At 42.0% G+C, this 14,948-nt stretch overlaps 2 protein-coding genes across 12 annotated transcripts in view; one reads left to right on the top strand and one right to left on the bottom strand.

The window, feature by feature from the left end:
• ANKHD1 (ankyrin repeat and KH domain containing 1) overlaps window positions 1–3,943 on the top strand; it is a 101,822-nt gene extending 97,879 nt beyond the window's left edge. For 10 of the 11 annotated variants that reach the window (XM_067467744.1, XM_067467749.1, XM_067467747.1 and 7 more), the window contains 3 exons: window positions 245–420; window positions 2,787–2,951; window positions 3,412–3,943. In XM_067467744.1, coding sequence (XP_067323845.1) covers window positions 245–420; window positions 2,787–2,951; window positions 3,412–3,471 — 401 coding nt within the window. In that variant the 3' untranslated portion in view covers window positions 3,472–3,943. The remainder of the gene's footprint in view (window positions 1–244; window positions 421–2,786; window positions 2,952–3,411) is intronic. The other variant, XM_067467740.1, reaches the window with a different exon arrangement.
• A 1,935-nt stretch (window positions 3,944–5,878) lies between these two features.
• On the bottom strand, window positions 5,879–12,177 carry SRA1 (steroid receptor RNA activator 1). The gene is made up of 5 exons (XM_060774153.2): window positions 12,076–12,177; window positions 11,761–11,979; window positions 8,882–9,066; window positions 7,504–7,612; window positions 5,879–7,290 (listed from the first exon to the last, which is right to left on the bottom strand). The coding sequence occupies exons 1-5, from the start codon at window positions 12,098–12,100 to the stop codon at window positions 7,088–7,090; spliced, it is 741 nt and encodes a 246-aa protein (XP_060630136.2). The 5' UTR covers window positions 12,101–12,177; the 3' UTR covers window positions 5,879–7,087.
• Between the last annotated feature and the right edge of the window lie 2,771 nt (window positions 12,178–14,948).

The following is a 14,948-nucleotide window of genomic DNA, read 5'->3' as shown; positions in this document are numbered from 1 at the left end:
TTTCTAAATGTGTAAAAAAAGCAGAAATGGAGCATTAAAACAGAAAAAAGAAATCCTTGAATTTTACCTTGGATTACTGACTAGAAGCTTTTGGGGGCACATTGGCTAGAATTAATTAGGCTGAACAACTTTGACAAGAGTGAGTAGCAATGCCACATCTAGCTTCCTGATGAAACTGTAATAATATGTGTGATGAATTGTGGGTTTATGCAGTCTTTAAACAAGCCATTTATTGTCTTTCTAGAAGGCTTGTCAGGTTGGTCGCAGCCTGTAATGGGAAATCACCCAGTACATCAGCAGCTGTCGGACCCAGGCACCTTTTCCCAGCATCAGCCAATGGAGAGAGATGACTCTGGAATTGTGGCTCCCTCAAACATTTTCCAGCAGCCAATGCCGAACAGCTTTGTGGATTTCTCTAAAGTATGCTTTCAAGTTTTTCCTCTGCCACACACATACTGACCCTCTCTGTTGACTTATCATGCACATAATAGGCGTACTTGCTACAGTGTAATCCATATTTACTATAAATGTTTTGTATAAGTATATTATTTATATGTCTGCAGGTATTCTTGTTGGAAACTCGTATCCAGCAATCTTCTATTTATGAGCTTTGGAGACCCTCTTTGTTTTGTGTTAGTGTTTGGAAACACGTATGAAATGAACAAGACATTGAAATGAACTAGACAATCATAACATGTATTGTAGATAATATCCCGGCACATATTAGGTTAATTTCTACATTTCTTTTTTAAAGGAAGAGCTTATTATGTAGACATGGACTGGTGAATTTCTAGGGCAGAGATGGGCAGTAGGTTAAACTCTATTTTTGGCCTGATCTGCTATGATCCTTTGCAGTCAATTTATTCAGGCATCTGCAAGAGCAATTTTGCATCTGTCTTAACAGTTCTCTAGGTATGCAGTAATGACAAGAGGAACAAGGAATTATGGGGAAAGGAGTAGGCTCACCTACTTTTGACTCTGACGCTATCTGCCATTATCTTTAGCCTTTTCTATGGCTGGCATGTTTTCCCTAAGATTTATTTCTTTGTGGTCCCTGTGCCTCACACAGCTGGAGTCTTGTATCTGTGGAGGGCCATGATGGAAATGTCCCACACCTAGATATGGGAAGCCATCCCTGTTCCTGCAACAGAGTGCACTATACCACTGCTTCTTAAACTGTGGGTTCTGACACTAAGTGGTGTCCCCTTAGCTCAATATTGGGGTAATGAAAAATTCGGCAATAAAGGTGTCTTAACGCCACCTAGTAAGTATTCTAGACATTTGCATGAATCTGTTGTACAGCACCTACAGCAGACGATGCAGAAAATGTTTCAGCTGCATTCCACCAAAAAGAACACCAGCCTGTTTAATAAGCCTTGGAAAGGGTGATTTTATTATCAGAAAATGTTTGGTTTTTATCCCTATTTTATATACCTACTAGCTTGGGTACCCAGCGTTGTCCGGGATAGTTGAAAAAGTCATTTTTAATTGTACAAAATGCATAAGGTTGTGGGTGAACTACAACTCACATGCCAGGTTAATCCCAAGAAACTCCATCAGTACTTAAAGTTTGTTGTGTTGGGCAAGATTGCTCTAGATGCACCATCAGTGGGGTTCAGTGTGCTCTCTGGCTGTAGGATAAACTACAACTCCCACTATGGTGAGTCAGTCCCCTCAAACCCCTCCAGTAGGTTGAATTTGTCATGGGGGTTCTGTGCCACGTTTGGTCCAGGCCCATCACCGGTGGAGGTCACAGTTTCCCTGGTTGAGGGTGAACTACAACTCCCAGAAAAGAAGGTCAGTTCCCCCCAAACCCCTCCAGTAATCAGATTTCAACATATCAGGTATGTGTGTCTAATCTGGTCCAGATCAATTGGTTTTTTGGTTCACAGTGCTCTCTGGATATAGGTGAATTACAACTCCCCCAAATCAAAGTGAATTTCCCCCAGTATTTTTTACTAGTCATGGGGGCTCTTGTGTTCCAAGTTAGTTCCAGGTCCATCGTTGGTGGAGTTCAGCGTGCTCTTAGATTGCAGGTGAACTTTACATCCCAGTACCTACAACTCCTATAACTCATAGTGAATTCTCCCCAAACCTTTCTAGTATGTTCAGTTGCTGATCAATTCTTCTGTTTGCTGTGTGCCATAGAAAAGAATAGGAAAGTGTTAAGGGGAGGCAGTGGGTGGAGTCATGCAAATTCCACAGCAATGGGGAGAATAAGAAACACTGGGGTGTCTGTGGTGGAGAAACACATAAAATTTAAGATGAAATTGTGCCCGTATGAAAGCCTTCACTTGGCTTTTTATTGAATATTCAGTGGGCAGTATGGTGTTTGTGGAGGACATTGGCAGGGCTCTTGGGCATGTTCATGGTGCTCACTATAACCTGCAATGTCCTTGGAGGGAGAGCTTTTGGTGTCTCCTGACTACTGGGAGCTATAGCTGTTTGTGGAAGCAGGAGCTTGTCTGTGTAAGTGGACACCCTAGCCACATACATATTTTCACTTTTATTGTGTGTATAGAAGATAATATCCAGAGCCACATAAAAATTTATCGGGTAGAAAGGAATTGCAGGTGGAAAAGTCTCGCTCCATACCATCAATGCTATGTTCTTTCCCTTCAGTTTCTTTCCATCGATCGCAACAGCAACAGCACTTGGAGTGTTATTTTGAATAGCAATCTCCTTCCTTTTTTCTCATTATTAACATTTCTTTTCTCATATTGTTTACTTCTTAATTAAAATTTTATTTATCTACATCTTCTGAATGGGTATCTGTTTTGTTTCAGGGCCTACCGATTTCCATGTACGGAGGCACTATAGTCCCTTCTCACCCTCAGCTCGCAGATGGACCAGGTGGCCCTCTTTTCAATGGACTGCATACTCCGGATCCAGCATGGAATCCTATGATAAAAGTTGTCCAAAATTCAACAGAATGTACTGATGCTCAGCAGGTGCAGTAATTAACCACTTTCTTGTACTTTTAACAGTTCAGGCTTTTGCCTTAAATAATAAAATTGAAATCTTGTGAGAACACAACAGGCTTCTTGTTTTTCCAATTTCATGTTAAATTTTCCTAAAATGTTTTAATTACGTGTGTGTTTGTGTGTTATACCTTGTATGCTAGAGGCGACCTTTTCTGTTCAGGTCTTGAGGGTTGGCTCATGAAATAATGATCAAACCTACATGTTGTTGAAGAGCAAAGTGAAGGACATAAGCCAACGATGTTAGCATTTGACTTGACAGTAGTATATATATGAATGGAGGCTTGAACATTTAATCCCTTTTATGTTGGAGCCATACTCTAATTTGCTAGATTTGAGGGGCTCTGCCGTACTGAAGTTATTTAACTCATTGCAGGGGCAATACTGCTATACCCTGAAATTAACTTCCTATATGTTTCTCCTGTTGTAGATTTGGCCTGGTACCTGGGCACCTCACATTGGAAACATGCACCTCAAATACGTCAACTGACTTAGGAGGGCCTACGTTTTCTTTTCTTTTCTTTCTTTTCTTCTTTTTTTAAGCCTTGTTTGGAGAAAACTATGACCTTGGAAGAACTTGGGAATTTTTTAAATGTGCCTAACTAAGCATTTTTTTTCCTGTGGGCCATGACAAGGAAAAAAAAACTTGTTTGCCCATTGTGTAAGAACAAAATGAACCTATTCAACTGATTCTGTTCTCCAGTTAGTTTAGCCATTTTGAACTCAAAATCAGATGAACCTAGTGCTTTTGGCTAAACACTACTGAATGCTACTTGTATGCAGCAGAGAACTAGATGATTACATGATTTCAACCTTTTAGGGTGGTAAATACATGTATAATTGTTTACATACTTAAAAGGAAAAACGTTGAGTAAATTTCATGTCGTATAGTGGCTCTACTTTATGTAGCCTGTATTAATGTGAAATATTTACCTGAATATTCAATAAAAAGATGAACATTATAGGCTTTGTGTACTAATATTGATGATATCGTATTGACCGTTACTGAATGACAGCATTCAGTAGCATTTCTTAATTTGGATTTTGAGTATTCAGAGATTATACTTTTTTGTATTGGTACTTTCAAATTAATTTCAGTTTTTAAACATATCTAGAGGTTGTGAGAAGTGCTTCTAAATACTAAATTGAACACTCCTTCCTATATTTTGCTAAATTTGCTAGAAAATCATATAGGCTGGAAGGTACACAAATGTACTGGAGGGCAGTAGCATCCTGGCTAAGAAATGGGTTTATTCACTGGACATAATTTACCACAACGGGACAGGATTGTTGCCAATGAGTACTCATAACTCTGAAGCTTTAAAAATACCATTATAATTTACCTCAGAACTGAAATTACATTATTTTAAGCATAAGAAGTACTACTTGATTCCAGCTTTAAAAATAGATCTAATATTTTTATTTTAAAGAAATTGGAAAACAATTAAAATACTCATAGAGTAAGGGGGGGGGAGAGTATCACTCTTAATGGCCAGATAAAAGAAACTGTCTGCCATAAAACACATAGTGGTAGCAGCATAGAGGGATAGCAGGTCTATAATTTTGTCCCTATCATTTAACAAAAAATGACATCTAGTGGGTATCTTGACCCCAAGCTACTTTTAAATCAAAACATGCATCTTGAAGTGAGATTAGAAGTAAACCAGAAGCCATTGGAGCAAAACCAGGGCGGTGTGTATAAAAAGCTCCAGAGAACTTTCATCGGGACCTTCTTGCAGGTGTCAGGCAAAAGTATTAAACCTTGCAGGACACTAGGACAACAATTTTGAGGATGAAGAGCAGCCTGGCAGCACTATCTTCTGGGAACGTTCAGCCAAACAGGACAAGAACTGCAAAAAATGTGCCCTGATGCCTCAGATCAGCAGAATGGTCTCATAGGGTTTTGTGATCAATGTTATTGAATGCATCTGAGATAACCAGTAAAACCAATAGGTATATACTTCCTCATGCAATTTCTTATGTAGGTACCAACCAAAATTGTTTTTGTTCCCAAACAAGACTGGAACCCAAATTGGAATCCTTCAGTTCTGTTTAGGAAATCTTAAAGAGTTGTGAGGCCTCTGTTTCCTCTAAAATATTGTATTAAAAATAAACATTAAAAATGGGATGAGTGTTAAGGGGCTGGTAGAAGCTCTCGTGTTACTCTGAGAGGTCTTTTGAGGAATTGGAACACAACCCTGTTTCAAACAGAAACAATTTCTAATGCACAATGTACTAATACTCTGGCAGGTGTTAAACAATGAAGATTGACATAGGTCTAATGAATTAGTGATTGGCATCTCTCCCCCAGGCAGTGTGCATATGCCCACTTTAATTACATAGAATCTCACCCATCAAAGTGTATATTTCACTTATGTCCTCAAAATCAAGCTTGAAATGAAGTCCAGGCTAGAATGGATTTGGACAAAATGTCTATAAAACAAATTCTGCATATCACACAAAGCTTAGCAAACAGCAGCTGGGGCCGACTGAAGAAGCATTGATATCCATAGCTCTTCTAGCAGTGCTGAAGCTTATTTAGATTGTACTTTAAGTGCCTTTGGTTTCTCACGGCCACTATTAGATGTATGTGTAGCAAGGCAAACTATCAATCGTATTTGGATTAAGATCTGGAGACTAGGAACTGGTTCAGCGTGTATTATATATACAATATTAAACCACAAACGTTTAATAAGGGGGATTCTGCTAATTAATTCAATGGCAGACACTTGTTACTTGTCGTTTTTTCCCACTTGAAAGATCAGAATCCAGGTTAGATTGTATCAGAAGTGTTATGTATTGCCACTTGCTCAAAACAGCAGAATGCTGCCAGCAGATCCATTTTGCTGAACTGGTCATGAGTTTTAAAAACATAATGAATTTCTACTTATTACCCATTTACACAGTACAATTCTTTTATTCTTGAATGGCAGACACACTTCAGTCATTACTAAAATTCACCTGTTCTCACAAAGGTATCAGACATGACTGGTTGAAAGTGGGGGGTGGAATAAAAACGGGTTTCCCCAAATATCTTATTTTAATATTGCAAAACAAGATGGAAACAGATTTCTCTAAACAGGATACTTTACACTGACAATTTAATCTTGGATGAAACTAGCATAAAAGGATGTGCTTTTGCTGTGTGAATGATTACACTGCAGTTCATGGGCTGGATGATGCTTACACACATCACAGAGGCTGGCCTTAAACCAGACACCGTGGAGAATGTCCCATTCTGTTTCTGGAAGGAGCATGTGCAAATCAGCGGAGCACTTCAGGTGTCTGCACAGTGATTCACGTTCTGTGGAGTCATTTAATGTCTTCTTTTCAAAGTATTCTCCAACTTTACATCTCCCATTTTAAAGAGCTTAAGGTACACTAGAAGCGCATATTCACAAAGTGTGCTTGTAGTGTACCTCACATTACGTCAACAATGCACTCTTAACCTGCCTTTAAACTTCATTAAATGACCAGTGTAGATGTGTCCATAGTCACTTTGGTAAAAATTAACTCAGAACTGATTAAATGGGGAGGAGACAGAGTTTAAAGGTTCAAGAGACATCAATAACACACACCAAGGTGCAATTATCTGGAAATCGACAATTATATTTCATATAGTGCACATTTCCCAGAAAAGTCACACAAGTTTGAATAAAGAATTCCAGATTTATAAGGATCACCAGAAACAACGCGTATTTACTTGGAGTGGTGAGATCTAGGATAGACGTTTGCGGTAGTGGAATGTGCCAATTTTTTTTTCTCAGCCATTTGCCAGTGTGCTACACAAGGGTCCATGTACCACTGTATTAAGGAACAGCTCTGTTACAACTGTATCCCCAGTCCATTTTCATTTTGCATGAGCAAATACAAGTTAAGGCTGTCCGTTTTAACCTCTGCCACTACGGACTTCTGAAAACTGCAGAATTTACTTGAAAGATTCTCCTTCATGCAGCTTTGCTCAATTCAGCCTAAGTAGAAAAACCAGTGCTTAGCCGAAAAAGCAACATGCCTGTTGAGGGCCAGATGTCATCATCCATTATTAGGGAGCAAAGGTGTCTCCGAATTGAGGTTCAGTCTTACAATACTAAGACCATGAGCTCAGCTCAATCATGTTGACATTCTGGCTCCAAAGAGGTTTGAACTTTCTGCTCATGTTCTACTGTGGCTAGATCCTCTGTTGGCAAGTTCCTTGATTCTGCAATGAGCCTTTTGACTCCCACCATCCACTGGTTTACTTCAGTGACATGGTCCACCATTAGCGAGCGATGGATCTCATCAGCAGCATCCCAATGTTGATTCTTGAATTCTGAAAGGAAGAAGACAATACCTCAGAACATCTTCAAGGGAACTCACTCCTAAAGAAACTACTAAACGAAGGAAAAACACGTGTATGATTTTATTCCCCATATTTCTTTCTTACTTATATTTCAGCAGTACTTCTGCAGTAAAGCTTCGACAAAGAGGCCAGAGAGGCTCATAACATTTCAGCCATGCCGCAAAGCTTGTCATTGCTACTCACCGTGTATTAAAATCCTCATTCCCTTTCTCACAGGAGCTGAGAGTTTGCCTTGTTCCCACATCTGCTGCAGAATTACCAAGCGCTTGCCAATGTCATCACAAACCTGTTTCTGAAAACAGAAATACAAAATTTATTAGCAATGCTCTTAATCCAGTAATAATTAAAGTTTAACAGACATTATCTTAAATCATGCTTTTGTGATGGTTAAATCCACTTTTATGATGCCAAACTGCATGCCTCCCTCCAACATTTTGGAGCTAGTAGGTATGCTAGCAATATGCTACAAGCCTCAGCAAGAATGGCTGTCATGAAATAGATGCCCATATAAAACAAATGCCGTGGGATGTCTGGAAAGAAGGCAAACTGGTGAGTTTAAAAGAAATTTGTTCAAGAAGCCAAGTACAAAATACAAAACTATCCAGCTGAAGTCACTTCCAAATCCATCCCTCAAATACCTTACGCTACACACAAATAAAACCCATGGACTCTTCTATGGCCATTAAAGAAAAAGTGCTATTCCATTTTCTCCCTTTGGACATAGTCTGCCTTTCTCAGTCACCTTTTTCATCTGATAATGGCAGTGAGCCCACAAGGGTCCAGAGGTATTAGGGAATGATGGTGAGATACTTTGTCATGCTCTCTGGCTGCTACCACAGCAACTGATAATGCCCCCTCCCAAATTAACAGCTGGTGTGAGGGCTACAGGGATTCATGGGTCACAAAACATGTTTGTAGGTGATACAGGGAAGCCTCACTTTAAAATGAGATGGCTCTGCCCACCAGTCATGTGACCCTTGCCAGCATGTGTTCTTCAACAGAATATCCCCAGGACTGTGGCACTCAATAGAAAGAACTTAAGAAGGGCCACACTGAATCAAATTAAAGGTTTATTTTGTCCAGTATTTGTTCACACAGCAGCCAATCAACTGCTGGTGAAAAGCTGCTAATACAGGTGCCCTTAAACTAGAATTAATGCAGTTTGGCACCACTTTTAACTGCTATGGCCCAGTGCTATGGACTCATGACAGTTGTAGCTTTACAAGGTCTTTAACCCTATCTGCTAAAGAGTGCTGGTGCACTTCCATGATTCCACAGCATTGAGTCAAGGAAGTTCAAGTGGTGTCATACTCCATTAATTCTACAGTGTGGATGCACCATCAGTTTCAGTAGGCTAAGAACATGGCCAACTCAGCCTTCTTCAGCCCAGTGCCTTCCAAATACACTGGCATGTGTGCACTCAACATTTGGCACCCGGGGGATGCCACCCTGGCAAATTCAGGACAGTGAAGCAGGCCATAATTGCAGCTAATTAGACCCAAGAACTTTCTTTACTCCAGAAAAATGGGAAACCATGAGAAAGGCCTGCAGCTCTTCTCACCCGCAGAGTCTTCCTGCAGTTATCCAGAGCTTCATTCAAAGGGGAAAGCACATCTTCCATTGCACAATCTTCTTCAGCCTCTGAGATAAGTAGATTTGTGGCATCTGTCCTCAGAGAAGGGCCTGGCAGCCCTGAAGGAGGAGGAGGCAGGCCCACAGGACATGGTGGGGACGCTGGCAGACCACCTAAAAAGGCAGGCATAAGTCAGGGCGGGAGAAAAGGATTATTCAACATGCACCCAGTTTAGTGAATAAGTACAAACTAGGACCTAAAAATGAAAACCAGGTAAATTAAAGTATGTTTGAAAATAGAAATTTCCTTTAGTAGAAATGCCAAAAAATTTGAATTACAATTCCCATCAGCGCTTGTGAGCATGGCAACTGGTGAGGGATGGTGGGAGATGCAGTCTAGCAACATCTAGTAAACAAACACATTTACTCCCATCTTGAGATTACAATAAGACTTTGTTTACTCAAGTTCAGGGTTTTCCATTCTTAGTCCTGGGAACTATGTGTGATGGAAGAAATATAATGTCCCTTTAAAAAGTATGCAAAGCCATCTTGTACCACCTCAGAGATTAACTGAAAGGATAAAGTTGGTAACAAGCTTTTGTAACCTAAGCCCTTTTCCTCAGGTGCATGGACTGAAGTGTCTTTGTATTCTGCTTTAACAGAAAATATCCTTCAAACCACAACTAAACAGACCTTCCGAGTATGTTAACTATTGCAGTAGAATACTATACAGAAGATATTTCCAAACATTTCATGTTAATGACACTATTTTGACATGCATAATTTTATGACAGTTATTCAGTTTTACTAGTAAACCAGAGGTTAAACCAATCCCTTATGAGATGCAGACATACAGATACATTGTAATAACAAAATGGGTGGATCTTATGAAAACTTTTCATATATTTTTCAAATACCATATGTATTGATTATTTCACAGACACAGAGGTTTCTAGATACTTTGACACAGCACAAACTGCAGCCAACATACTAATGTGTCATATCACAGTTAGGAAAACTGTGTTCTAGAAGAATATGGTCACTCCTGCCTGAAGAACCCATTACATCCATCCCATTTATCAAGACATCACTGCTGGTTAGGATCAGATCTAAAATAGATGATCCCCTTGTTGCCTCTTCAACCTTTTGGACCATGAAACTGTCTGCAAAGCAAATGAGTTTACTGGACCTGATATTCTTGACAGTTTGTTTTCCAACAAAATATCAGGATAGTCAAAATCTATCTTTATTATTTGTTTATCCCATTATTTTATTTTTTTGTACAAGGGGCTATCCTTGACACATGATTTGGGAAGCTCTGATACAGAATGTTGTTTATGTTTCTCACTGACCACAATACATTTACAAGCTCTAATCACCTGAGTTCCACTCTTTGTGCCATTCCACTTTCTCACCTGTCACGGAAGTGGTTGCTTCCTGTGAAAATAAGGCTGAATAAGCATTTGCCTACTGAAATTGTACAGGAGTGTCAAAAACAGGCTCAGCTGTAAGTAATGTGTTAGATAAAAAAAAACAAAGTGAAACTGAATCCAGACAAAACAGAAGTGCTTGCCATCAAGGGTGGAGGTGTGTCAACCAGTCCTGGATAGGGTTACACTCCTCCTGAAAGATTGTATTTGCAGCTTGGGAGTGCTCCTGGATTAATCTCTCCAAATGTCAACCCAGAAAGATGTGATTGACAGGAGTGCTTACTACCAGCTCCAGCTGATACACCAGCTGCACTCCTTCCTAGATTTGGAGGGCCTGAAGATGGCAGTGCACACAGCGGTGGGACCGAGAGAAGGCCCTCTCCTGATGATCTCAGGGCTCGTGTGGGCTGGTTGCAGGAGATGCAGTCCCTCAAGTAGGCTGGACCTGAACTGTTCAGGGCTTTATAGACTAAAGCCAGCACCTTGATTTGCACCCGGAAACAAATTGGGAGCCAGTGTAGCTTCTTTGGGACTGAAGTAATTCTTCCCCTATATCAGTGGTTCTCAACGTGTGGGTCCCCAGATGTTTTGGCCTTCAACTCCCAGAAACCCTAACAGCTGGTAAGCTGGCTGGGATTTCTAAGAGTTGTAGGCCAAAACACCTGGAGACCCACAGGTTGCGAGCCAGTGGCCTATATCTGCTACCTTAAGATGTCTAGCTACTGACCTTTGGACCAGTTGAAGTTTGTTGGCACTGAGTAGCCTGGCAGCTGGAAAGCCTGGCTGTTGCTGCCTGGGGGTATCCGTTGTTTGGGAGGGTAATTATTATTATTACTATTGACACAAAAGCACAGTATGTCACAGCAAACGCGATCTATATGCTGGATTTCATATCACAAAATCACAAGTCGAACACTTCCCAAGTGTCTAGGACTGTGTGATGTATTTTTGAATGATGTGCACAGATCCAAGCCTTTTGCAGTTGACAGATCGTGATTTTGTCAATGTTTATTGTTTCCAAATGCTGGCTGAGATCTTTTGGCACAGCACCCAGAGCGCCAATGACCACTGGGACCACCTGTACTGGTTTACGCCAGAGCCTTTGCAGTTCGATTTTGAGGTCTTGATAGCGGCTGAGTTTTTGTTGCTTTTCTTCAATGCGACTGTCACCCGGTATGGCGACATCAATAATCCAGACTTTTTTCTTTTCCACAATTGTGATTATTATTATTATTATTATTATTATTATTATTTATTTCGTTTTCCTCTCAAAAGTCCATTAGCGAAAACAGTTTTTCTGTTCGTAAAGTGAAAAGAAAACTGGGTCACAACTGTATCTGGGAGGCGCGGCTTTGTAGGCAGAAATATTGGGAAGGAGAGCAAATATACACAAAGAATGGGAAAGGGAGGCCCAAGGGGAGCGGGGGTCATTCCTGACCTGGTCCTGGGGGAGGGGGAGGAGGAGGAAGAGGAGGGCCTGCTGGGGGTGTCGTCGTCTTCGCCGCCCTCTCCGTCGCTGCCCGCTCAGCCTCCGGGGGCGCTTCGGCGGGGCGTCGTGAGAGGGCCCCCCGCCTGGCCGCCCCGCCCCGCGGCCCCTGGCGCTGCTGCAGCCCGTACGAGAACTGCGGGGGGTCGTTCCAGCCGCGCTCCCGGTTCCCTACGAAAGAAGCGAGAGAGCCGTCACCCTCGGCCGGCCCTTGGCGCCCGCCCGCTCCTTCCCTCCCTCAGGGCCACAGGCCTCCCCTCAGCTCACCGGGCTTGACGTACAGCTCCGCCATCTTGACGCCGCCTCAGCTTCTGAAAGGTAGGAGAGGCGTCGCTTCCTGGCGGCGTGACGTGGCGCCTGCGCGAGGCCTCGGAGTGGGAAAGAACCCGGATGTGTCGTCGTGGCGACGCTCTCCTCGCGCCCTCCCTCTCTCACACACACTTTCCCCTCAGTCAGAAGGAGGAGGCCTTCCTTTTGCCCATTTTCGTTATTGTTGCTTCCTGCTGCCAGGCAGGCTGAAGGAGAGAGGAATATCTCCTTTGAAAGTATTTACAGAACACATACTTCTTAAACTGGGGCCATGCCTGACCCTTAGCTCAATGTTGGTGTCGCTAAAATTGGATAGAAGACCACCCAATTTAAATACCTAGGGCCACTGAGACAACCTGGGGATCACAACCAGACACAATGGTTGCCCTTGTGCTGTGCTACTCGTCCTACAGCAGGGTTGGATACTCTCACCCAACCTATTCAGCTTGTATGCAGAAGACATCATGCGATGTGCGGGGCCTGACGAATGCAAGGCTGGAAGAAACATTAACAACCTTAGATATGCAGATGATACCACTTTGATGGCCGAAAGCGAGGAGGAGCTGAGGAGCCTTCTAACCAAGGTGAATGAAGAAAGTGCAAAAGCTGGGTTGCAGCTAAACATCAAGAAAACCAAGATTATGGCAGCCAGACTGATTGATAACTGGCAAATGGAGGCCGTGATAGACTTTGTATTTCTAGGTGCAAAGATTACCACAGATGCAGACTACAGCCAGGAAATCAGAAGGCATTTACTTCTTGGGAGGAGAGCAATAATCAATCTCGGTAAAATAGTGAAGAGTAGAGACATGACACTGGCAACAAAGATCCGCCTAGTTAAAGCAATGGTATTCCCCATAGTAACCTACGGATCTGAGAGCTGGACCATAAGGAAAGCGGAGCGAAGGAAGATAGTTGCTTTTGAGTTGTGTTTGAGGAAAGTTTTGAGAGTGCCTTGTACCACGAGAAGATCCAACTAGTCCATACTTCAGGAAATAAAGCCTGACTGCTCATTGGAGGGAAGGATATTAGAGGCAAAGATGAAGTACTTTGGCCACATCATGAGATGGGAAAGCTTAGAGAAACCAATGATGCTGGGGGAAATGGAAGGAAAAAGGAAGAGGGGCTGACTAAGGGCAAGATGGATGGATGGTATCCTTGAAGTGATTGACTTGACCTTGAAGGAGCTGGGGGTGGTGATGGCTGACAGGGAGCTGGTCCATGAGGTCATGAAGAGTCGGAAGTGACTGAATGAACAATGAAACTCTTCTGTTGAATATGCATGCCCAGTGTGAAACATCTCACCACATTAAAACAGTGGATGTGGCTCTTAATGAAACATGCGGCATTATCACAGGATGTCTACGTCCCACACCACTGGAGAAATTATACTGTTTAGCCGCATTGCACCACCTGATATCCGCCAGGAAGTAGCAGCCTGTAATGAAAGGACCAAGACAGTGACATCTCTGGCCCATGGAAATGGAAATGTTGAGATGAACGTGTGGCTTGACACTTCGTGACCATGTGCCAAATGACATTCGTCAAAGACTAGGAATAAAAGCAATCGGCAAGAAAATGCAGGAAGCAAGAATATGGTGGTATTGCCATGTGGTGAGAAGAGAACCAACATCAGTAGCAAAAACAGCACTGCATTTGGTGGTTGCAGGACGGCAACCACGCAGGCATCCACATAAAAAATGGATGGACACTATCAACGAAGACATGCATACTGCTAACCTAAGACCCAAATATACCCAAAACAAAGTGGGGAAAATAGCTTAGGAAGAAGATCTGATAGCAACAACTGCAGTCTTTGCAGCAGACTCTGCAGAAGATGCTTCATTTATACTTCATACAAAGGGAAAGTCAGTCTGCTTGGCAAGCCTTGCAAATGCTGGTAAATGTTTGTTCTTTTATACCTATTTCTTATACCTGTACACCCATCTGGGAAGAAAAGGTAGGCAAAGAAAGAGGAAAGGAGATCTGAAAACAAAATAAAAAGATATTTGCACCAAGAAAGGAGGGAGGATAACCCAGACGGTGGGAATGAGGCAGAGGACCCAATCCTTTCCCTTTGAGGAATACAATTGGATTGGGGGAGGGATCAACATATACGCGTGGAGGGACATAGAACCAATTGCACTATGTAACAAAATTGGGGGGAAATCTGTTCTTAGTTGAAAGTATTATTTCCTATTTAATTGTGTGATACTTACTCTGAAAGTTGTTATATTCCCGAAATGTCTTTTTTTGTGGCTGCCACAAACTATGTGGAATTGGTTGAGACTCTACATAATATTCATCGAAAAACTAGAGCAAAATATGTTGCAGGATGTCCCGCAAAAACAAAGTTTTGGCAGTGTAATAAACTTTGTCCATGTTTTTATGATAGAACCAATTAGGAAATGGGATTTATAACACAGGAACAAAAATTGTGTTACATAGTGTTATAGTTATTTTGAACTACACCACAGTTCACATATGTTTAGAGGAGAGCTCTAGTGCAAGCATGTTGTTCCATTGCTGTCAGTCACCATCTGTCTCCATTCCACCTAGAGCCCAGAAACTATGTGCCTCTTGCTGCTCTTCTTGAAGTCCATACCAGCCAGACTCCTTCCTTTTGGAGCTGTTGAGAAGTGCTCTGCACAGTTTCTTCTGTCAGTGTATTATTTTTGGTTCCAAAATCCCTAGAAGGCACATTTATTTCACTGACCTACAGGAAAACCCATCCTGGCTGAGGAAATACAGTGTGAACACTGCAACTGTTAAGCAGTGTAAACCAGGCAACCTCAACATGTGACCTTCCAGCTGTTTGGGCCTCCAATTCC

This window comes from Anolis sagrei, chromosome 4, assembly GCF_037176765.1.
Source record: "Anolis sagrei isolate rAnoSag1 chromosome 4, rAnoSag1.mat, whole genome shotgun sequence".
NCBI lineage: Eukaryota > Metazoa > Chordata > Lepidosauria > Squamata > Dactyloidae > Anolis > Anolis sagrei.
Note: the sequence above shows the minus strand (reverse complement) of the source record. Positions and strands in the feature narration are given on the sequence as shown.